The sequence below is a fragment of the Centruroides vittatus genome, unplaced genomic scaffold (genome assembly GCF_030686945.1).
Source record: "Centruroides vittatus isolate TY-2023 unplaced genomic scaffold, ASM3068694v2 contig_393, whole genome shotgun sequence".
NCBI classification, from domain to species: domain Eukaryota; kingdom Metazoa; phylum Arthropoda; class Arachnida; order Scorpiones; family Buthidae; genus Centruroides; species Centruroides vittatus.
In genome coordinates, this window is record NW_027122209.1 from 1,436,681 (window position 1) to 1,462,748 (window position 26,068).

The 26,068-nt window shown below is 31.8% G+C and overlaps 2 protein-coding genes across 3 annotated transcripts in view; one reads left to right on the forward strand and one right to left on the reverse strand.

Moving 5' to 3' along the window:
* The window catches only part of LOC136976070 (presequence protease, mitochondrial-like), a 61,396-nt gene extending 52,378 nt beyond the window's left edge, over nt 1-9,018 (reverse strand). The window contains exon 1 of the mRNA XM_067271261.1: nt 8,807-9,018. The gene's annotated coding sequence lies outside the window, so the exon portion shown is untranslated. The remainder of the gene's footprint in view (nt 1-8,806) is intronic.
* Nucleotides 9,019-9,242: 224 nt separating this feature from the next.
* Nucleotides 9,243-26,068, forward strand: part of VAChT (Vesicular acetylcholine transporter) — a 30,911-nt gene continuing 14,085 nt past the window's right edge. Inside the window, exons 1-6 of one of the 2 annotated variants that reach the window (XM_067271281.1) lie at nt 9,250-9,349; nt 21,937-21,980; nt 23,122-23,313; nt 24,202-24,320; nt 24,392-24,445; nt 24,513-24,678. In XM_067271281.1, the coding sequence (XP_067127382.1) occupies nt 9,265-9,349; nt 21,937-21,980; nt 23,122-23,313; nt 24,202-24,320; nt 24,392-24,445; nt 24,513-24,678 (660 nt within the window). In that variant the 5' untranslated portion in view covers nt 9,250-9,264. Of the gene's footprint in view, nt 9,350-9,939; nt 12,268-21,936; nt 21,981-23,121; nt 23,314-24,201; nt 24,321-24,391; nt 24,446-24,512; nt 24,679-26,068 lie in introns of those variants that run through there. The other variant, XM_067271282.1, reaches the window with a different exon arrangement.

The window sequence follows — 26,068 nt, forward strand, 5'->3', positions numbered from 1 at the left end:
TTGTTGTTATTTTATTGAATGATATTATTGAAGCGCTCCCTAAATTTTTATATTATTTTATGATATAAAACTTTAAAAATTATATATATATATTTGAATGCATTATAAAAAATTTAAATATTATTTATTACGCATTCAAACCGATATAAAAATAATAATTATGAATGAACAAATGTCGTACAGACGTACAAATCGATTTTTAGTAATTCAGGTAGAGACGGTCCCCGCTAGCAATCACCTGCATTTGACATGAGCTGCGGAGTTTAGAGTTTTCACCCGCAACAAGAATTAATAATAGATTTATTATGCCAGATAATGTCATATACGTTACCGTCCAATTTTACGATAGAAAAATACGTTTAAATAATATATAAGTAGTTGCGTACGGTTAGTCGCTTTTTTGTATCTAATTTTCCATCTGTTTAAATATTTAAAACAAAAATAATAATAATAATTATAATATCTACAGTTGGCAACGATACAAAAAAAATAACATCTTAAGATATTGCCAACTCTAACATTATAGTTTTATTCATCAGGATCCAGATGTTCGGATATAGTTCCTCTATGCCCGTGACAACCCGCTTCATTACTTATATAGTTCCCACGATATTCATCCATTCTTGAAGATATCTCGTTTGCTTTCCCTTTGACGTATGTCACCCAGTGCACCCAAGAGGACAATAAGATGACGACAGATCCTGGGTCCGACCGACCGGCCGAACAAATTGTGTAATTAGCTGTTGTGACCCACTAGACCTCGGGGGAACCTGAGCAGAAACTCGAACGATCCGATTAGTTTCTATAAGGCGCGCGCGGGCGTTTTTACAATTGGAGCGTTCAGAAAGAAATAAAAAAATAAATAAATAAATTCAGTCTTGCAGGTTTGTATGTTTTGTTGTATATGTCTATATATGTAGAAAAAAAAGGGAGGGAACTCCTGCCATTTGTCACAATGAGTCAGTGTCGTTGGATTATTTTCCGGACAGGTTTATCGATTAGTTAGGACAGGACAAGTGGTGGTCGGAGTCATGAATAAATGATGGGTAACGCATTACCCACTTTATTACTGAAGAAGGAAGCTAGACGATTCTATCCTAATACATCGCGTTTCATTAACTCCTTCCCCCTTTTATGCTTTTTTCCCCTTCTTTCCTATCCTTTACCAAAACGTCCAGCGCAACAGGCCAATTCAAGATGTCAGGAAAAATCTCCAAAAATCTCACCTATTTAATTCGATCTTGGCTAGACTCCAGTTCATCCGTGCACCCGGTTAATTGGATAGCCTAAATTAAAGGTCTCCAGTTGAGTTTTGTATAGAATATTTAATAGTGTTCTGTCCTCGGATGCGGAACTTATCTTATTATTGATCGATCGCAAGTTTATGAATTAAATAAACTTCGTTTATTAATCGGATAAAATTTTAAATTATGTCAACTTAATTCTTGATTGATATTTTGCCACCGGCGACGTTTCAAAGATAATGTTTTTGTTTAAAAATTTCGAAAACTCTTACTGAAATTAGTACAAAAATTTTTATTTTTAGCACATTTAGCTTAATTAGTGTTTATTAACGAAGGAATGTAACCAGAAGATTAAAGAATCTTCCACTTCGAGAAGGATCTTGTGTAGCAAACCTACAAGAGAACCGCTAATGTACGATTGTCTTGCTTCTAGAGGATCATGAAAGCTCTTGTGTAACTAACATGTTTGTTGTTAATGATGTGGATGTCGAAAACCGCTGCACGCACAATTTTATATACAAAAAACAACCCTAGATTAAAAAAATCGATCCTAATGTAGTAGCATTCTATATTTTGCATGAATGTAACCAGACATTTATTATTTTATAGAATTTGGCTCTTTATCGCCTCACTTAGTAGCGTGGGCGTTTTATTTATAGGTCATTCATAAATTTCATATTTTTTCACATATTTTGATTTATATATATATATATCTTTACTATATATATATAGTAAAAGTTTCTTAGAATTTATTACTTTCTTGTAATAAGAATTTCCCCGCCCAAAAAAAAAAGACGTAGATCTATGAAAAGATACACCTTTATTTCAGCTCGGATTTATACATAAACTAAACAAATGATACAATGGGCTTCACGCTATAAGGGTATAATTTAGGGCCTTTTTAAAATTTATTATTATTTGCCGGAAAAGAAAGACTTCTAATATATTATAGCTTAGGGTTACACAAATTTAAATCTAGCCATGCTTATATAATAATAAAACTAAATTAAGTTTAGAAAGTTTTTTAGAATTTATTGATTTCTTATAATAAAAAATTCCCGCAGAATTTATAGATTCATGGAAATTTTCATCTTAGATTTAATGGGATAAGATAACGCAACACATGGACGATCCGCCGAGACGGTGCCTCCCGGGAAGATTATTTATGGGAAACTGACCCCTATTTAGGTGTTAGACAAGTGAAGAAAACCCGGAAAAGTTCACGGGCCAGCCGGTCAGGCGCGAACCCCTCACCAACTATCAGTGTTCAGTGATTTTATCCACTCGGCCGCTGGTGGTCCTGGAAATATAAAATTCCATTATTCGGCCGTATTTACACGTAAATCTAACAAACTATAGCTTAGGGCCTAGCGCTACGAAGGTAGTCTATAGTTTAGGGCCTTGGAGATTTAAATGTATTATCAATTGCTGAAGGGATTGATAACACATTTAAATAAAATTTTATAACATTTATAAAAAAAAATGTTTTCGGCTTCTTACACGTTATCGCTTACGGCACATAAATCTAAACCCAGTCCTGTCTGTTCATATAGTACAGTAATAGAGATTTTAGCAAAAAAATATATATATTTATAGCACATGAATCAAATCATTTAGATCCATGTTTGAAGGAAATATTTTCTGATTGTCCTCGAGATTGAATGTGATAACGAAAGATATAAATTTATTGTTTTCTGTCAATAACTACGTTGATGGATTTCTCATAAAAATCATATAAAAACTACACACGGAGGCATTATTACATACTAATAAAAAAAAGTGTGTTAATTGTTATATCTTTTATATTTATTAATGTTTAAATAAATTTAATGTTTAATTATATAAATTCTCATAATCAATCCTATATAAGCCTGCTAATTTAATTAAGTAATTTAATAATAAATTTCGGATCTTTTTCGGTTTAAAATTTAAAAAATTTGTAATAAAATTGAATTATTAAGTAATTTATAGTTTTGGGGGACTAAAAGTTGTATTAAATTGTGAAAATAGTGCAGAAACTTTTATATGCTTAATAAATATAAATCTGAATGCGTAAATAAAAATGCTTCCGGTTTCTTATGTTTAAAGTTTTAACTAACTAAAATTAATTCAAATCTTATAGAATTGTTGTGCAGATAAAGCCGAATTCATACGTAAGTTAAATAAAAATTCGGCCTTGCGGTCTGGGGCTTCTAAAATTACTATTACTTGCTGGAAGGAGAAGGGTTGCATATAAGTTGTCATATTTTTATATGACAGCTTATATTAACCTCAACAAGTTTAAATACAACTGTGATCATTGGCTTCGAATAACTGGAAATTAAAAACTAGATTTAATTTAACCTAAAGATCCCGAAAATCGACTTCTAGTTGTCATTAAAATTACAAAATTGTTAATTTACTGAAAACTTCTTATATGGCTGATTAGATTATTTATATCTAAATAGGAGAATAATTAAGCTCAGTATTCCTATTTACGTCCATTCCAACGGACCAAGAATCCGAAAAATCCATTTCTGGTTACGTGTCTTACTCGTAGTACCAAAATTAAATTAAAAATTGAATTTATAAAAGCATCTATCCATCAAACGATTAGATGTATGTAAACAAGCCAATAAGTGCCCTTAGCGCCGCTGTTTGCAACCACACTAAACACTTCAAGTTATTTGCTACATTGATCAGATAAATAAGATTTACAAACGTTCTGCAATAAAAAATGCCAGAAGCAAAAATAGAATATAAAAGGCTCCTAAACTGTTTTAGGTGGTAAAATATATAAAGCCTAAATTCATAGAAAACGTAGGGATTGGTTTGTTTCTACCTGCAAGATGCCATAAACTACTAATTTTATTTCGTTTCCAACGAGGCAATACCGTTAAATATAACTTAATTATCTTTGAAAATCCGATAAGGTGTAAAATTTTATGTATTTATATATTCTGCTGAACTACTCTTTACCGTTTACACTCTTGGACCACTTATGTTTATCGTCGTAAATCTTCCGTCGCTTAAAAGCGAAGAGGAAGACCTCATTTCCTTTGTGTCAGATATGAGTCATCGTAGTAATGACGATGTCAACCGCAAGGGTCGTTGCTGCCCTCCGGATACGTTTTGATGAACTGCAAGCTGAGGTCACTTCGCCCCGCGGAGTGCCCTCGGGCTCAAAATATGACGTCACAATCCGATGTGAAATATACTAATCCCGTTGACAATTTATGCGTCAATCGTTCGACCCTAACGAAGATTTTTCCCTATTTGGATTAACTATAATGTATGATAATTCTTGAAATTATTATTATTCTTTTTTATCATCCCTCTGGTGCCATTCTGAAAGTCGACAATTTCGAGCCTTTTTGGATCCTATAGGATGATACCAAATGAAGCAGACAATGAAGCTAATGAGTGAGTGTGGTGCAAACGACGGGGGTTAAGGCCAAGTTCAGAATGACGGTAATTTTCCATTCGATTGGTTCCTAATCCCATTGCTGGTTTACAGAATTGCACTGTTCCATTGGCCTCACCATCAGAAATATAAAATCCCTCACTACATAAAATGCATTAAGAAAAAAGAAGCGATTTCATAACGAAAAATTAATTTGTAACGGTTATAATCGCGTAATAACATCGTTTAATTTACGAGAGTAATGACGTCACGATTCAAATTAGGTTTAATTAGATGATCAACGAGTTTTTTCAAATTCATCTAATCGAACCTAATACGGAATAATTTTTCTTTCATATTTTACTTTGGAGACAATAAAAAGCGTTATAAAAATGCTGTAATGGATGTGAACAGGAGAATAAAAATGAAAAAAAAAATTATTTTTTTACAGTTAAATTTGTTTTTATTTTTTATTTTTTTGCGATAGAATCAAGAGAATTGGGCATTAGTAAGTGTTAAAGAGGGTTGTATTACGTGATTTTGAACCTTGTCCCTGAATTACGGATCCAAAAAGCATTACATGGTCCTAATCCGCTATCATATATCTTCTTTACGTGTGATATCAATTTTAGACTCATTTAGAATTATGATTAAATAAAAAAAATGCACTGTTGAATTATGAGGTGTAAGTATGCGTGAGGTGTAGAGCCAGAAAGATTCACAAAGTTGTGTGAATTATCATTGTTGAAATCCATTTACGACTTTTGGGACTTTATTTTTTCCAGATAAATTCGCATTAAGTCTTCCATCTCCGAAAACTATTGCAACTCTCATAATTCTCGATAAATTTTTTGAAAAATTCTATAAAGTTTTAAAGCTTTTACCATTCTTTTATCATAAATACATATTTTTCTTATATTTTTAGAAAAATCATCAGCAGTTAAGAAAGATAAAAAGAAAAATCGAAATATTTTCGTACTAAGTATGAAATTTCTTTGTTGCGCGAATCGGGAGTCAATTTAATCAAGTTTTCATTTTAAAATATTGTTATGGGGCTTAATTTCATTTTCTTATCAACGTAAATATCATAAAATATTAAAATAAAAACAATTTTAATTGATATGTAGCCTTAAAAGTGCATACTCGATGCTCACTTTAAGTTCTTCTCAAGCTTACATTTTGTGTATTTGTTAAAATAAAAGCATAAATTATGCAAAATTAAAATAAATATGTCATTTTTAAATTAAATTTCAATAAAAAATGATTAAATTATATAACGAACTTTGCGTATTTTACTGCAATTTTGCTTAGACAAATACTTCAAACGTGTAATAAAATATGTTTACGTGACCCTTTCGTAGCGCTAAATACACCAATCAAAGCTAAAATCCGTTATAACCGGGTAAAAAAAAAAACATATATATATATATATATATTATGTTTTTTTTTTTACCCGGTTATAACGGATTTTAGCTTTGATGGTGTATTAAAAAAAAAAACATATATATATATGTTTTTTTTTTCTACCGGTTTATATATATATAATATATATATAAAACTCCGATTATCAAGATAAATAGCAATACTTCATTTATTATAAAGTGCCGAGCTCGGAAAATAATAAATAAAATTCAATAACAATAATCAAAGTACATTTATTTCCATTAGACCTATCTAATTCCGAAGACAGTACAGATATAGAATTAGATAAACGTATAAATTGATACATTTTTTTCCTATATTATCTAGAAAATAATGAAAGAATAGTTTCTTTCCGGGATTCATGAGATTTTTCGATTAAAAATAAAGGAAAAAAGACTTATTTATCGAAAGTATCACGGCATCTATTCAGTTTGGAAGAGAAAAGGTCATTAAATATACAAGAACCACTTTTCTTTGTAGTCGAAAGAATTCTTGAATGAGATTCGTGTATCATCAATTCCCAAAAGACGTCTATACATCTCATTAATGCATAAAAGTCGATAAAAAATAAATAAAATCGAAAAAACTTTCGACTTTTTTTTTTATTAAAATTTTAATATTTTATGGGCGCTTTATTAAGTTATATTCGTCATCTTCGTCAACAGCAGCGGCACTTTTCTCTAATGATTTTATAATAAAATAATTTATAATTGTTAAATTTAATATATTTATAGTTAAATTTAATTAATTCTCTACGATACTTAATTAAAAAATCTAATTAAAGTGCAAAAAAGGCATAATTTTAAGCTTCTTGAAAAAAGAGGAAATCATGTATTTTTGAGACGGATGATCTTATTTCTAGTGTTTGGAGTTTGAAAATTAAAAATTGAAGGAAGTATTCACCTGATTGAATTTTTATTTTTTGTTCTTCTATAGAATTTCGTTATTATTTTTTAAATTTTTTTTTGGATTACGTATCGAAAAAACGAAGTAAGAATTCACGTATAAGGAATGGCTTATGTGGGTCATGGGATTGGTTTTGATCTAGGCGAGAATGTTTTCCAGAGAAAACTTTTGGTTGCCAATAGTAACGGCCATTCAGTTACCTGCACCCCATCGATCTAAGGATGGGAAAGAGCAGGTGCATAGGACAGCACGGGACCAATGAGAAAGCGGGATGGATGTAATTGTGACCAGTTTCTCTTGTGGCTGGGGCACCCAGACCATCGACCACTTACACCAATGTTCTCCAATTACTCCCGGGCTAAAATTTAACTGTAATGCAAATTATACTTTTATTCGTCGGGATCTATTGTGCAACGAATTTAGAGCCAGTCGCGGAGTGTATTTTTTATCATTACTGTCGAGCGTGTAACTAATTTAGAAAAGTAGACGGGAGGTTCGTTAAATAATTTAAACACCCGTCTCGTTAAAGATTAAGTATAAATAAAGCAAAATAAATACTAAAGAATATAATTAATTAATTTTTTTCCTTACAGAAAATGGCGACGAATGGCATATCTATATTAATCAATTGGACAAGATAATCCAGATATAGCGATCTATCTTGTTACATAATCAGTAATTCTAGGATTAATAAGATTTGTTCTACGTTCCTGTATAGATTTGCAGATTACTTAACCCCTTATCCATTAATAATACTAAGTTTAAGTCTACTACGATGCGTTATATCGAGTTACAATGGTATTATGGTAACAGAATTGAAACGTGGTATGGAGGAAATATTAATTAATAATATATTGACTTAAGATAACTTATTAATTGAATCATCTTTAGGAAAAGGGCTCCAGAAACGGGATCTTTGTCGTTGGCGACAATCTTTCAAACATGTCACGTGTATATCACTTAATGACTTCTCATGAATGATTCAGTAGGTCGGTGTTGGAGAAGCTGTCTCGTTTCATCTTAGTCGATTTACTGATCGCCAGTTAATTGCCCCGGTCCCCCCTGTTTTTTTTTTTTTTTTTAAATGGAAAGAATAAAGATACAAACCTTTCTCATTAAAAATACAATCGTTTTACATCAATGTTCGTTATAAAATTGAAGCGAATTATATTTAAGTTTATATAAATGTATATATAATCATCTATTTATATGCCGATCGTGATTTCACTATGTCAAATTCTCTTAACAAGTAAAGAACAAGGTGACTAGACAGGCATATATATGAGGGTTAGGGAAGTAGTAGTAGGTCTATATTGCCTATTAGGCAGTCAATGAGTCACTCCCTTTTTGACATGACAGATTATTTCAATTAATGACAGTTTCTTAATTGCTGTGTAATTCGGTCCGTATCACGTGTTCTCTTAGTCAAGGCTAATCAAGGGCTGACTTAGAGAATCTGATTGAACAGAGTTGTGCAAAAATCAAGATAAAAATCAATAAAATGGGGTTAGAGTTTACAATTCTCGTGCTGTTTTTCTTCTCGCAATTCTCCTCTGTTTTTTTTTTTTTCTTTTCTTTTCTAGTAACTAGATAAGCGCGCACAACTCTCCTTGTTTAATTTTTTAAACAGTTTCGCATTAATTATGTATGAAGTTAAATCTAGTTAAAACTTTTATAAAATGTTTACCTTTTTTTTCCTTCCTAAAATGGATGTTTTAAAATAGAATTCTGCTTTAATTTAATTTATTTATATATTAATCTACGCATTAACAGTTAGAAAAACTAAATTAAGTAATTATTTTCTTTTATAATATTAAATTAATTAGAGAAGGTCTGTATTTAAATTTTTTACCTGTTTTAAAGGTGCGCAACTAATTCCGATATCCTAAAAGATGGATGCTATTATCGAGGGAGAAAAGTCGAGTAGAAATTTCCGCATCAATCAAGAGATTTTGGACAAAGAGAAGGAGAATAACAGATAACAAACTATCATCTTCGTCACTACAAAACTAACAAAACTCTAAGAGGGCAGCCATTTTCGTTTCCTGACGTAAGATGCTGTTCAACAAATAGGAGAAGAGATTCTAAGTAAAGGCATCGGAACGCATCCTTTTTCTAATCTTCTATAAACACTGTTGTTTGAAATTTCCGAAAACATCTATTGGCCAGAACCTTTAGCAATCTACCAAGGTAAATCGTTGAGAGAATACATAATTCCTGACGTCAGCATGCAACCCCGCCCAGTGGGCTTGGCTGGAAGTGATCCGGAGCCAGTTACATTGGCGTATGGTAAGGTAAGTCTTTTATGAAATGTTCTCTGCCACATCTCTCCCAGGTCGGGTTCGGTATCAGCTGCAAAGCCTCCTTTTCTCGCTTCACCGCTTGTCGTATCCAGGTAGGTTCTCATTCCCCTGTACATCTTGCTTTACCTCACATACACCCGCTTACAATGTATAAACATTAATTCAGGGTTCGAAATCTTATCGAGTCTATTCGTTACGATAATTATAAATTTAATTTTTTCGTACGCTAATTTTAAAACAGGAATAGTAAATTCGACACGCCATTTTGATTTTCTCGGTTTATTTATTTACTTATTTTTTTTAATTTTGTGTTTAATTGATATGGTGTCAATCAGTGTTGCGCTTGATGTAGGTGAGATAATAATCGAGTTACAGTAAGCAGGGGGTTCGGTTTAATATCTTAAAAGGGGAGCATTGGACTATCCCCGGTATCATGAATTCCAATAGTGATGTGACGTGGCTTGGTTGGATTATTGTGACCAAAGACGTGACCGCTTTGGGGATAGTCCATGACTCGTGGCTTATCTCATTCTGGAAAGGGGAGGGAGATAGTTTTGTTGTATCCCGCTGTGTTATAGGGGTTTTTCGGATGTTTAGCTATTGAGAGAACGCAGCCGGTCCCCTCCCTTTCTTATGTTTATGCTTGTTCTAATCGTTATTTTTTCTCTTTTTTAAAACGCAGGGGACCGGCTGGCTACTCTCCACGACGATGAACAAATCTTGAAAAAGGCTAACTCCTAGAAATGCCCGTCATTCCGATTATCAACCAGGACACGTCGCAGATATGGCGACGGATCAACGAAAAGTTGGAGGAACCTCGGAGTCAGAGGAAGTTGATCCTTGGCATTGTGTGCATTGCCCTTCTATTAGACAATATGCTGTACATGGTGATAGTGCCCATTATCCCGGACTATCTACGTTACATCGGGGCTTGGGATACGCATATGGAAGGTGCAACATACAATGTAACTAAGAACGGTACTAAAATCCAGACTGGTATTGGTCACATAGTGTTCGAAGGTGAAGATTCGGCTGTAGGTGTCTTGTTTGCATCGAAAGCTATCATTCAACTTCTCATCAATCCTTTCTCGGGAGCTGCTATAGATAAGATAGGATATGACATACCCATGATGATAGGATTAACTATTATGTTTTTTTCCACGGCTATGTTTGCTTGCGGTCAAAGTTATGGAGTACTCTTCTTTGCAAGAAGCTTGCAGGGGGTGGGTTCTGCTTTTGCAGATACGGGGGGTTTAGCCATGATTGCAGATCGCTTCACCGAAGAATCGGAACGAAGTAAAGCTATAGGAATTGCCCAAGCGTTTATATCCTTTGGTAGTCTGGTAGCACCTCCGTTCGGAGGTCTTCTGTATCAATTTGCAGGTAAAGAAGTACCGTTTATTGTTCTGTCTTTGGTGTCGCTCTTCGACGGATTTGCATTGTTATTTGTTATGAGGCCAGTTAAACAGGCAATGAAAGATGCGGGGGTCGAAAGACCCAAAGGTACGCCAATATGGAGACTCTTGATAGATCCTTATATTGCGGCATGTGCTGGTACCCTTGTTATGGCGAATGTATCTCTAGCGTTTTTAGAACCGACCATTAGTCTGTGGATGGAGAATACCATGAACGTGGAAGAATGGCAAATGGGGTTAATTTGGCTACCCGCCTTCTTTCCTCACGTCATTGGAGTATATACCACAGTAAAATTGTGCAAAATATATCCGCAATACCAATGGCTAATCGCAGCAATAGGATTAGCAATGGAAGGTGTCTGCAGCTTCTTTGTGCCCTTCGCTCGCTCTTTCTGGTTTCTTATCTTGCCCTTATCCGGAATCTGTTTCGGAATCGCTCAAGTGGATACGTCCCTTCTCCCCATGTTAGGTTATTTAGTCGATGTACGTTACGTATCGGTGTACGGGTCAATTTATGCCATTGCGGACATATCCTATTCCCTAGCATACGCAGTAGGGCCAGTGATAGCCGGGGGAATCGTTCAGAGTATAGGATTTCTAGCCTTAAATATACTAATAGCAGTTACGAATCTTATTTACGTTCCAGTAATATACACATTAAGGAACGTATACGACTATAAACCGTTTGAAAATGAAGCAAACATACTGATGGACGATCCGCCACCAAAACAATACCAAACATACGTATTGCAAGACGGTGCAGCTACCATACCCGAAAGCCAACCTCCTCAGGTGCAACAGACAGAATTCATCGAGCAACAACCAACTCAGATGCAACAGCAACAGCAACAGCAGCAGCAACAACAACAACAAGAACAACAGTACCCATCGACTAACCCTTTTCAACAAGAGCTATCACAACCACAACACAACAACAACAACAACAACCACAACAACAACAACAACAATACTACCATCATCAACAACAACACCAGTCCAAACAAATTTCAGAACCTCAACCGACCAGAAATCCAAAGCCCAGAAAACAAGTCCGCGGTCGTGGTTATCGTTCATCCGACATGGAACGAATCATAACGAGTTCGGACGAAGATTTAGAATGAGTTGTTGCCTTATAAAAGTTATATCTCTGCAATAACTGTTGTAACTAGATTGTACAGTTTAGACTGATAGATGTTTAGGAATCATAAGACAACACCATACTGAATCTGCGTTGGCTCGACAATCTTGTTAGTTTATCCGGCATCTTCCGGATTTCACGGAAAAAAGAGGTCGTAAAATACTAGCAATAAATGATGAAAATTCTAAATCTAGATGTCGTCACCAAAAAACAAACATGCACAGATAGTTAGAAATCGGTGCTAAGGACTGATCAACGTCTAATTCCTCCGTGTGCTATCTATTTCTTCGTTATTAAATCAGCGTATATATATACAAATATATATATAATATATATAACTGTTATATAGTTAAATGTCTCTTGTACAGTCACTTAATCTGTACAGCACCCTGTAGAGAGTTATATGTGTGTGAGAATGTGTGTGTTGCATAAATAAAGTTATCCAGTTCAAATTAAAGTTGTGTTTTGTTACTATCTAAGCATAGCCGTGACCCGATAACGTTTAACGGAGCGTAACTAGTGTTTGCATATCGTGCTCCCTTCCCGTTCTAGGGCAGAAAAAAAAAAAAAGTCGAAAATTCCGATGATAGAAGGCCTACTTGTTTTTAAAGTTTTTGATTTTTATCAACGACAAAATCTATGATACTTGAAAGTTTAATAAGATAAATTTGATTTATTTTTTTCAAAAGGGATGCTCCTTGCAAATTGGAGGTTGCTTTAAATTTAATTTTTCAACTTTTCTTTATTTTTCTGAAGTGTTAAACGTACGGATTTATTCTCGTCTCTATCCTCAACAGTTCGTTTTTTAGTATATTAAATGAATTGATTTTGTAGTTTAAAAAGCGAATTTTAGTCGATTTTATAAAGTAAAAGGCGGCTGGTTGTCTTATTTTATAACAAAGTTACTCTAGAATTATATTTTATCAGATAAAATAGAAATAAAATCAATTAAGATGCGATAAAATTCTTAAATTTTGCTACTTAATAACAAAGATACTACGTCGTGTTTATGAGATATTGTTTCTAAATCTCTCGTAGAAGCAAAATAGAAATTTTTTCCGAGTAAATTCTTTTGTGTGGAATCGGTATAAAATAAAACTTATAAAATTCACTGCTTAATAATAAAGATACTACATAGAGTCTATGAGAAAATATAAGCTATATTGATTCTTAATCTGTACGTGAGCCAGAACTGATTAAGATACGATAAAACCCATAAAATTCGCCGCTTAATAATAACGATAATATGTTAAATCTATGAAAAACTATGAGATATTCTGATGCTTAGTCTCTTATAGAGCTAAAATAGGCAATTTACTACTGTAAATTCGTTTTGTATAACTTAAATTCAGCCGTTCTAGCATCTAAATTTAAGCTTTAAACCAAATTTGTATCTAATGTATGAAGCAAAAAAGATAATAAATGTTATAAATAAATTAAGATTTAATGAATAAATATTCTACATTTATATTTTAGAATCGAAATTCAAAATTTCGAACCATTTTTTAACAAGAAAAAAAAAATATATCTATTTTCGATGATATAGAAAGAGCCAAAAATAGAAGTTAAGCTTGAAGGATTGTTACTGATCACACCCAGATTTTACTCAATCTTACATCTAAAATTAAATCTTAAGAATTAAGCTTTTCACATACTTTATCGTCAATAATAATAGAAATATCTTAGAAATCTTACATAGATTATTTGAGCTTAACAGAAGTATTGATACTGATTACAATGGATCTCGCTCTAATTTTATTATTAAAATTTAACTATTAATGCTTTAAAATTCTGTTAAACTTTACTTAAATCATAAAGACGAAGATTATTAGTGACGGCATCCCGGAATTTTAAATCTGTATTTAAAAATTTAACGTTTTTATTAATATTAATCATAGTAAACTAGAGTTGTCAGGGGAGTTTTTAATGCTAATTTTATAAAAATTTTTACAGTTTAATTGAAGATTTCGATGGTTTAATTCTGTATTTTCGATTCTGTTTAATTATCTAAGTATAAAAGGAGGAATGAAGATCAGAATTAAGAAAAATCTCATTAAATCTTCTAAGCAATTATCAATAAGATCCATAAATAGCGTTAAAAATCCCCTTTTAAAACATAAATTTAAGAAAGGAAAGTATTTTTAATAAATATTTATGAATATTTTTATATATTTAGTTAGAATTAAAGCTTAAATCTTCGGATCATAGATCTAATTTCTGTTGTCGATATCAAATCTTTGTGGTTTCCTCAAGATTTCAACTAATTTACTGTTTATAATCCTTCTTAAAAATAAAATTAAGAGAGGAGAGGATTTTTAATAATATTTATAAATTTTACTTTATGTTTAATTAAAATAAAACTTAAAGATTCAACTTTACTGTCAATATCTTTATGGATTCCTCAAGAACCAACTAGTCTAATATTTACACATAAAAATTCATGAAAACGCTAGAGATAACTTTATATAATAATAAAGTCAAGAAAGAAGAGCATTTTAAATGCCATTTATGAATTTTTCTGTAGTTTTAATTAAGATTAAACTTTAAACCTTTGGATAGAACTGTCGATACCGAAGCTTTGACGCTTATGAAGAGCCAATTAATTTAATATTTATAGGCTATATAAAAATATCAAAAAAAGTTTAATAAAATTATGATAAAAATTATGAAATAAAAAGATTTTTTAGTACAAATTATGAATATTTCTATATTTTTAATTGAATATCAAAGCTTAAAACTTCGGGCTTACGGATTTAACCGTGTTGTCAATATCAAATCTTTGGCGGTTCCCCAATTGCCAATAAACTTGATATTTACTTATAAAAGTATATAAAAACGTTAAATAACGATAAAAGAAACTTTAAATTAAAGTTTATAATATATTAAAATGATCAAAATGTCCTATTTAAGATCTTATATAGGCCGTACGAAGACGAAGTGACAGAATTCGCTAGATTTAACGCATAAAAATGGATAAATTGAAGCTGTTAATCATCAAAAATGATTAATTCCGTATAAATTATAAACACGATTAGCATAAATTTAATTCCTTATATTTATTTTAATTGTATTTTGATGAATAATTTTTTAAAATGAGTATTTTGTTTAAGCGAAACACCAGTCGTCTCCGCTGCGTAATTCTCTAGTTGTTGAATATGCAGTAAAATAATAAAAACTCTACAGAGGCTTTATAAATTCGATTTAATTATACTAATTAGATATAATGTTTAGGCTAATTTTAGAGGATTTACAAAGATCATTCATTTTATTAAGAAACGTTTCATTCGTAAACGTTGTAGACGAGTTCAACCGAGCAAAATGCAATTTTAATGATAAAATATGTAATTTTAAAGGTCAGAAAACGAATTAATTAGATAAAGAATACATTTTGAAGGTAAAAGCTTCAAAAATCTTCAAAATTTTCGTGTATGTCCGTCGAGAAAGCACATACAACGTCTACAACTTAGGCCTACGGTGACGTTATAATTGTTAATAACTTTGTTACCATAGAAGTAAAGCTTAGTTTGTTCTTATTGATGCATACATATTAGGTTTTTCTATCATTTAAACAATTAATCATCCGTTCTAAGAGATAATTCATTCCTATATTAATTATTACGGATATTCTGATTAATATTTGATGCATATAAGTCTTGAAATGATAATTAGATGAGATTGACGTCTCCCTGATGAACCCTTGCTGGGATTTGTCGTTTCCAACTGTCATTTTAAGTAAATATATTAAAAATCGATTCAATTTTCCTATCGATTCGGCGAAATTTATCAAAATTATTTTGTTTATTATCAAAAAAAAAAAAATACTTGAATTTCTTTACCAGAAACCTGCAAAAGATCGGAATTTTTGCGTGCTTTTTCTGTTTTATTTATTAAATATTGTTGAAATTTATAATTATATAACTTTAATTAACATTTAAATTTCTTAGAATTGTGTTTTTTAAGCTTAAGAATGCGTCGGAAGTCTAGAAATTAAGTGCGATGATGCCGCTATTTCGTGTTTAAAATCAAAGTTCCTGTAATTTTAGTCTTTAATATCTAAACTCTAATGTTAAATTAATAATTTATAACATTTGAATACAATTTAAGATTATAGTTATTAATTTTATACAGTAATTTAAACTAGAAATATATTTAAAAGTGTTTAAGATAAGCTGTAACTAACGTAAGAATTGTACCTTAATTTCGCGTTAAAAATTGGAAAAATAAGTAAATTTTCATAATATTTTCTATAAAGTTTTAGAAAATAATATTTTCGATCGGTTGAAATTAATTTTTTACTGTAAAAAAAAATGTTTTTTTCTCTCCCCCTCTTCTCTTGTTTGGCAGTTTATTTCTCCTCTTTTATCTTTAATAATTCTACTTGAAAATCCTTGAAGATCCCTTTAAAAATTTAACAATTCAGCAACTCGGTGGCGAATTTTGGACCAAAAAGATTTCGAAAAATAGCGATAGAAATTTTCTATACAATAATCCCTTTATGCCGCCTCCAGTATTAATCAGCCTGGTGATATTTTTGCTATTGTGATTCTTCTGGTGCTATTTTGCCTGGTGCTACTTAGCCTATGTATGAGATTTAATCACATGTCGGGAGATTTTAATCCATATTTTCATGCAGAACATCGCATAAAACATCTTTCAACCTTTAGAAAAGCAGTTTTTTTGTTAAATTTTCTATTATTTAGTTTAAATTTATCTTACTTTTAAAAATATTTTAAATGGATAAAGTTAATTTTAATTATTTTTAAGGAGTATAACGGCGAATCGCGTTAGAACTGCGTGTAATTTTATAACTTAAAATATAAGTAATTTATTTATAAATAATCTAATATTAAAATATTAAGAATATTTTACGTATTTATCAAAAAATCTGCAAAATATTACGGTTTTTATAGGCTTGAATAGGCTTGATCGTTTTAATTTAGGAGTTTTAGCGGCTAAACTCGCCTTGTATCTAACAACGGTTTGCTTTAAACAGAAAAATAATCAATTTATAAATAATCTAAATCTTAATCTTAACTCAAAAAAGATGTTTTTTTTAACGTTTTTATTTAAGAAATTGCGAATTTTTATAGAACCGCCTTTAAATTAGGAGTTTTATCAGCTAAAGTGGCAACTCGTTAACTACACCAGTTATACGTTGTATGCCCTCTTATATTTACGTAGTACAGGCCTCCTATTAAAATGAAATTATATACATATAGATAACGTTTCGGTCTACATTTGCCAACAAGAAAAATCCATTTTATAAGTTGGCCTACAGTGACTACGAAAGGCCATTCTATTCTTCTGTCCATTACAGAAGATAAATCTGCTGTTGCGTTTATTAAGAAAGAGAAAAAGAGATTTCGATTCATTATAATTCGTGTAGAAATTTTATTTTCATGGCTATTAATTTTCCTTTTCTTGATTTTCATTTAACTACATCTTCCTGTGTAGTTGTTGCTTCCGTTTTCTAACTCTGTGCCAGTTCTACAACACACACATACACACCTGATCGCATTTATATGTAGCGCGAGTTAAAAAAATTGAATATTTGAACTGTTCATCCGTTAAAATACATTTATACATTTCCAAAAAAATGATTTCTGCATTTATATAATCTTTTATAATTTAAAATAAATACATTTTTAACGTAATAAATGCCGATTACTTACAGTTTTATTACATAAATTTACACTTATGACTGTATATACGATACATATCTGTACTCCTGTGTACAACTTTACGTACAGAATATAATTATGGATATTTTCGATTATATAAAGATAATGTTAAGGATTTTTATAAGGTATAGATCCCAGGCTTCGTTCACTAACATAACATTATATTTATACTTGTACTCATCTGTACAGCTTTAAAATTACGTACAGAATATAATTTTTGACATTTTAAATTATATTTTAACTATAAAATAATAAAGTGCAAACAAGGAAAATCCCACGCTTCATTCACTAACGCATTTTAAATGAATGAAAAATATCGTATTTTTAATCTAAATTTATAATATTTTATTCCTTTTTATCAGTTTAAATTGTAAATATTTTCTTTGTTTATTTAAATATTCTTATTTTTATGGCTCCTTTCAAAATTTCAACTATAAAATGAAATTAGAGCTTATATAAGGTGTGTGTATTTATATGTCTCGAGGTCTAGTAGGAAATGTTTATAATTTTCATTATTTATTTGCTTTTATTTTATTAAATATTCTAAATTTTCTAATGAATAGTTATAAAAATTTAAATCTTATATTTCGTAATTAAAACCTAAGTAAATCCTTAAAAATAATTATACCAATTCTCAATACTTCAAATTAATTACTGACCTAATCTATTTTACCAACTTTTAAAAGCTAGAAAACATATTTTTAAGTAAAAATTATTAAAATTCTTGCAAATAAATTTGATTTTTATCTTATTTTTTGTGTTTTAAGAATATTTTAAAGTAATTTTTTAAAGATTTTTTAAAATGATAAACCAGTCAAATAATTGAAATAATTCGATTATCTAACATAAAATTATACGATTTTAACATTCAAATAATCAGTTTTAAAGATAATACTCCTTCAATCCAATGAAATTTAGGGCCTAAAATGAAAATGAAAAGAAAAATTAATAAGTTTTCAGTTATAAAAACATAAGGGGTGGTCCAAAATTTAGTAAACATGATATAACCGGTTTTAACTATACTTCGGTTAAATGACTTTTGAGCTGCTTTCTCTATATAAAAAAATCATTATACATTTTTGATAATGATAAAAATCTATAAAAGAGAAATTTATGAGACTTTTATAATAAAAATAATAAAATTTAATTTATTTTAATTCGATTTTCTCGCTTTAAATTTAAGTATGAAAATTTCATAAACAGAGGGATTCATATTTGTTTTTTTTTTTCTTTCTGTTTTCCTATTTATTTAAGTCGTAAATCTACTTTTAAAACTTTAAAAATTAATATAAAAATTTAATAAATTCTATAAATTTTATAATCAAGCTGTAGAATTTTAATTAGAAATTAGTTTGTGTAGTTTTTTTAACATAATTGATTTTATTTTAACGCGAAGTAGAGTTGTTCTCGCGTCTAAACTATACGATTAGCTTATTTTTTTACGTTTACACAACAATTATTATTTCCTAAGTTAAAAATTATAAAATTTTAATTAATTTACTTTAAAATCAACATTATTTATCAAGTTTTTATCTATTTTTCTTTCCCCAAAGCGTGATTTTTCTGTTGTAGATAACCATGAGCTGCATTCAACGTACTATAAATAAATTACTAAATTTTCTGAATTTAACCTTTAAAAAACATTCCAAAATCGAAAAATTATTCTTTTAAATTAAAAAGATTTGCGTTAAATTAATTAAGAAAGTAAGGATCTCTATTATCCTAACAAAGAGTAATCCTTAATCTTTCAATCAACTAGAATTAGATCAGGTGTGACTGTGACCTTTGTTCTAGTTTTTTCCCGGTTTAGAACTAATTATCCCTTCTTTTCTTGTGAGGTTTTCTTAAGAATCAATCTACAGTTCTTCAGAAAAGTATTTTTTTTTAAAAATGGGTAAGGAAAAAATACAAGAAACTTCTACAAAACGGGGGTATCAGATGGCGGAGTGTAAGAGAATCCGTAGATTTTCACAATTTTGTATACAATCGAGCTGTTTAAAAACAGCAAATCTGCAGCAATTGGTGCAGTCTTGCCGCATTCGCAGCTATAAACAATTGTCCAATCAGCATAATTTTCACATTTAATTAAACTAACTAATTATCGTCGGTAATCTCCACCGCCGAAACTTTTCGTAACTTGAAGAACCGTTAGTGAAATCAACATTTAAAAAGAGTAATGTTAAATTTAAAGGAAAAAAATATAGTAGACAGTTGGATTTAAAATGGCGCCTCTTATCGGGTAGAAGGTCCTGATTAGAATATTTATCGACCTAGTTTATAGACAGACAACAGCTGTAACAGTTCACATCACTTACGTCCTTTTGTACGAATACCATTGCGTGTTACCTAGACAGTAATTTTTAGCTTAGATCGATCGGCGTGTAGGCTAGTCCTTCACTAAAAAAATAATGTAAAAAAAGAAAATAATAATACAAAATTTCGTCATTTGCTCTATTCTGTACGTGCCGGATCCTCGCATAAATCCGTCCTCTTGAGCACGTCCCTCCCAATAATAAGGATCGGGGATGAAAGGACACGATAGCAATTAGCATCGGGGACGGATTTGCAACGCTAAGAGGATTGCAACTATTCTGTACACAACCTGTACAGAAGTATGATATGTACACACGGTCGAAGTTATGTACACAATTTGCTTCTGTGAGTTACCCACGTGCGTCTGTAATCAAGAATTCGATCGGAGGGGACACAAAGGACCCTCTTGTTGATTTGGAGTCCTTTACGTTCGACCCCTATCTTGTTAGCCAAAGGGGATAGCTGCCGGTATAATTGGTCCCGTGTCCCTGATTAAGTAGGCAAAAGAAAAACGGGCTAATTCTGATGCTGCTAGTTAAAGCTTCCCTCCTGAGGCTTGTTCGATCGCTTCGTCCTCCTCACCTCTTGATCCCAAAGTAATTAGAAGGTTGAAACGACCAAGGTGCCCTTTATCTGACGGGATATTCCCGATATGAAATGAATCTTATCCGTGAATGACATCCAAATTACTTGGCCATAATTAAATATAACCTTTTGTATTTGATTTTCTTTGTGTTTCAAACTTCAACTATTGTACTGATCTCCATTCATGAAGTACGAAGCTTTATACTTAACCATCTTCAACTTAACATCTTTGACGTTATTTGTGGTTTCCTCATAAAAAAGTTAATTTTCTACAAATTCTTAAATTTTAAAGCACGTATTTTAGCAATTCTAAGAATAGACTATACCTCATCAGCAATGAAACCACGCTCCTGATAATCTAAAGATATATTATATCCAGTTCTTTAAAAGATACCACAATATCTTTAAAGATATCCCGATACTGTTTCTTTTGTAGAATGCGGGGTCTATTTACATACCATAAAATACTTTATACAAGCACCCCATTGAGCAAAAACGGCTCTTTTCGACAACTTTCGGACACCATTAAAATAGTAAAAATAGAGTTCTTTTGAGATTTGAGTTCTGAATGTATATCTACTGGGAGATATTATCTGCACAGAAACTCTACGGAGTGCCATACGAATTTTATTTTTAGCATCTTCCCGCAGAAATCTTCATTGAAACCGGTAAAATTTACTAAAGTTCTACTCATAAATTTAATTAATTTATATAATACTTTAATGCTGTAAAATTGCGTATTTTTTATTTTTTATTTTTACAATAATCGATAGTATAACAAGCCGACAACCATGCGAATCTTTACGATTTTATTCATAGAAGATGCGGGTTATTTATCTCCAGATATTCGCGATGTTAGTAAAGGATATTTTATTCTTTGATCGCATCGAAAAATTGTTTTTCTACTTTTAGTGCGTCCTCTCGAATCTTTAATGAAAATTACAAAAGTAAAAAATTTCGACGATAATTGGCAAGATTATTCTTAAAGTGAAAGCAGCAGCAATTCTTATTTAAAAGAAAAAGAAACTGCCATCTCCACTGACAATTTCTGCTAATTTGGAAGTCAAATAGACCTTATTGATTTTTTTCAAAGCGCCTAAAGGATTTTAATTTTCCAAACGTTGCTTGGGCCAAAGGGATTTTATTCTTTTTTTATATTTAAAATATATATAAATATATATATACTTTTTTCCGATTTAAGAATCTATGGGCACTTTTCTAGGCATTAAAACTTACTAATACTTCGCTAACTGGCCCTTCTATCATGCAGATTCTACCCATTTCGACTCAAATTTCGTTCGTGTAGAAGTATATCGATTGAATCTATTGAACCGTGTGAATAAATAATACAATCTTAATTACTTCTAAAGTACTAAAGCGTTTGAATTAATTGTAATCGTTTACTGAAAAATCAATTTCTACCTCTATAAATTGAAGATCTTGTAAAAGTTCAAAGGTTATTTGTTGAAGAATTCGATTGTTTAAGTTCTTAAATTAAACTTTCCGATATATTTGATTAATTTTTGATCGTTTTCTTACTTTTACAGCCAGGGCCAATCCAGCCCACATCATGTCTCAAGGTTCCGAAGAGGTGAGTAGATTTACTATTATATATATGTTTGATAAATTAATTTAGATAGGAACCACGCGGAAATCACGTTTTTATGGTATAATTACATTAAGGTTAATACTTCACTTAAGAGAAATAGCGCAACCTTGTCTAAAGCCCATTGTAATGGACTTCCTGCTTAGACGTGAGGAGAAGGAACTTTGAAAGACCTCTTGTCACAAAACAGCAAAGCTGTTGTCATGGTTACAAAGCTGAGATGCTCTCCCTTGCGAGTATCAACGAGAAGAGCAGAGTTTCTACTATAAAAAAAAATGGTCACTTATCGAGCAAGACGGAAAAATATATTTAGCATTCAGGCAAAAGAAGGAAGGGAAAGTATGCTTCTTTTAATATCAACTTTCCGGATCCAATCTGTGAGGTGATGATGTTTAATTCATCCAAACCGACATATGTCACCTTAGGGAGCCGTTTGTACTACTACTCCGGCGAAACGCCATTATCCGATACACAACTCAACCCCACTTGGGTACACTCAAACATAAAGGAGCCTACACAATCAGTTTAAGTATTTCTAGGGATGCGGGAAAAGTTTTCGAGATGTGCTTCGTGTCGTTTTGGATTAAGTGACACGTCATCTCGATGATATCAGCTGAGGTTTTTGTGGTTTGTTATGTTGTTGGGATGTTTTCCTTCGCCAAATCGATGGTGACAAATGTGATTACTGTGCCTAATTGAACGAGCAAACAGTTCGTCCCCCAAGGCACGTCCTGTAGAAAGAAGTCAAGCGTGTCGCCACTAGGACCCAGCTACCAATCCTAACTGTAATGGGATAATATTTCCTGGTGCAATTGGAAGGCGTTGGAAGATTGGGGAGGTCCCAAGCACGTGACTCGAATGCATCCCTTCAATCGATACACCTTTAGTATTGATTCTGTCGATGTAAGGGACGTTGCAGGGACGGTGATGATGTATACCTCAGGGAACTAGCAGGTGGCTTGCCTGCTAATCAAATTATTAGAGTTGATTTGAAAGGATCTGCAGTTCATGGGACGGGGCGGAGTTTGTCTGACATGTTAATTCCTAATAAATTGAGCGGGATCTAGCAAAGAAAGAGAGATTTTTACCTCTTCTCTTTCTCTGTAATTGTGTTTTGATCTTGCAGGTTCTACCTAAACCTCCCGTACCAGAATTAAAATCTACATTGGAGAGGTACCTAACAGGTATTAAAGCTATAGTTGATTCTGAGCAGTTTAACCATACGAAATCTTTGGTTAACGAGTTTCAGAAACCTGGAGGAACCGGAGAATGCCTGCAAGATTTACTGAAGAAATACGCCGGAACCGCAGACAATTGGGTAAGTAACACTTTTTAGTAATATCGGGTATCGAAATCTTTCCATTGTTAAGAACGAGAGGTTGCGTGTGCCACCACAAGAAAGCAAATAACGAGACATGTCCTCAGAGAATGGAGTCATTTGCTGGGCAAACGGAAGCATCTGGACCCTAGAGACTCCAACCTTGTTAGCTTTGTTCGCGACAGCAGAATTAACATTCAGTCCATCGATAAGGTAATGCCTCCAGGGAAGACTAACCGATCGGGATGGGAGAAGGGCGTTCTTCAGCAGATAACCTAATCACTATTTGGTTCGTCCATGTTGGGAGTCATCCTGAGTTATCGCATCTCTTCAATCAGCTACCGTAATGGTAACTGCTGCCTTGTACTTTAAATTGGTTTCGATTTTGGATGCTCGCTGTCAAATACACCTTTTAGACCCCTTATCTTTTATCGTGTTTTGCGTTACGCGCTCGCTCTTGTTGGGTATTAAGTTAAAACATAATTTTCTAAACGGTATCTCCTTCAGAAAACTTTATTAAAGAATATCCTCATCTAGACATCTCCTGCTGCTCTTGTACATATAAGGACTTAACCTCCTATCCCAGTTATTGACAAATAAAGAGCCGATCTTCAGACGAGAATCGGAAGTGAGGCTATCGACCCTAATTAACATAAAGATGCTCGAATTCGATTAGGACCGCCTATATGGCATCAGGTGTGGCCAATCTCCACATTTCAAATGATTCTACATGCTCCCAACATTCCAGATGGGTCCTTGAGCATCATTGATCTGTTCATCTGTCAATGTCTGACGAAACTCCACCCTCTTTGCAACTCCTTTTGCTTTCTTTTCCTTTTCTTCCAAGTATACATTACTTATGTAAGAATATTCTGATAATTTCTATAGGTGACTGGCTTCTGGTTGGACGACATGTACTTGAAAAATCCTCTTTCCCTTCCTGTAAACTCTAGTCCCTTCTTCATGCTTCCAAAGCAAGCCTTTAACACTACTAACGAGCAACTCAGGTGAGATTACAAATGTTATTGCAAATCTTTGTAATTTTCTTCGCATCTGACATCTATCCTCTCGTTTCCAGTTACGTATCAAAATTCGTCGTGTTTTCTCTTAAATACAAACAGAAATTGCAAAGGTGGGTAAAATTTTAATTCTTGTTTTGTATTGCAAACAGGATCTTACAAAATTTCTATACAATGAAGGAGAGATTTAAAACAAGAGTATGCATCTGGCCATGGAAAAGGAATTCCTCTATGCATGAACACTTACTACAGATTCTTCTCCTCTTATAGAAGTCCGGGCTTGCTGAAGGATACTCAAATTTTCAACGATTATTCCAAACACATCGTGGTAATCTGCAGAAATCAGGTAAATATTACCGCGAATTAAAGATTAATCAGTTCTTAGAATAACGTGCCAAGTAATATATATTTATATCCGAACAGATTTTTATAAAGGATTAAATATTTGCAAACTTTCAATTATTTGCGACTCCGGAGATTGAACCGTTCCATGAAATCTATTTCTAAGTTAGAAAACTATAAAATTCTAGTTTAACAATCAAAATTTTAATACATTTAAAAGAATTAAATGATTAGGCGGTATATCGGAAACTTTATTAAACGTTAATGCGCGTTTTAACAAAGGAAAAATTTAAATTGCTCGTAAATCCTTTTTAAAATATTAAAACTTTTAAATGTAATTAAATACTTACTTAAAAGTCCTTATAAATGTTGAAATGTGGGTTAAAATATGAGTTATTTACTCACTTGGATATTCGAACGTAGACCCGTGTTTCGGTAGTAAAATTTATGAAATTTATAGTTTAAACTTTATGAAAACTGTTAAAAATAATAAAAATAGATAATTAAATCCTTCACGTGTTAATGTAAGACATATAAAGTAAGAAGAAAAGTGATAACGTATTGAATAAGTTAGTAAGAGAAGGTGAAAGGACTGGATGTCGACTGTTAAAATTTAAAACTCTCACAGGAAATGTGATATTAATTTTTAAATTCTTTTTAATGTAATTCTGCTATAATTACGAAATTATTCTTGTAGACCTTGATTCAAAACTTTCAAAAAAATCTCGATCGCGCTTCTTTAGATCAGAAGCGTAGGCTTAAACTGCTTTAGGCCAAAAATCAGCTTAAAAATAGTAAATTTAATCGTTAAAAAACTGTCAAGTAGCTCATTTTAAGAAATTTAAATCGGATTATAACGTTTCTTTTCTCAAAAATTCAACTGGAAACTTACATTAAAACAACATCTCTTCATTCATCCTTAGTTTCTATTTTTAGTAAATGCGTGAATGAAAAGATAATAGGTTTCTGTGAGATGTTATTTTAATGTTTCCAAGTTCAACTTCTAGAATTTTATATATAAGATAATACTTGAATATATTTAGAAAATTATTTTCGTGTTATCGAACTGTTCAAGTAATTTGTTCAAGCTATTTCTATGCAAAGTAGTCTATTGATCAGGCCCGCGCTTAGAGTTTAAAATCCTTTCTCTAAACTTAGTTTAAATTAATATATAAATGCACCAGAAACTTGAGTTTTGGTAAAAGTTTTTAAGGTGCATTCTAAAAATAAAGAAACTAGAAACATTTTCTTCGTGCACCGCATGTTATTGAAAGCTTCTTTTGTGTTTCGAAAGCCTCCTGTTCCCGAAAGTCCTGTTTGTTCTCTGAGGTGTTTACACTTTAAGGAACAGAAATTAAATATATATATTGACATGCAGCAAATAAATGTAGTTA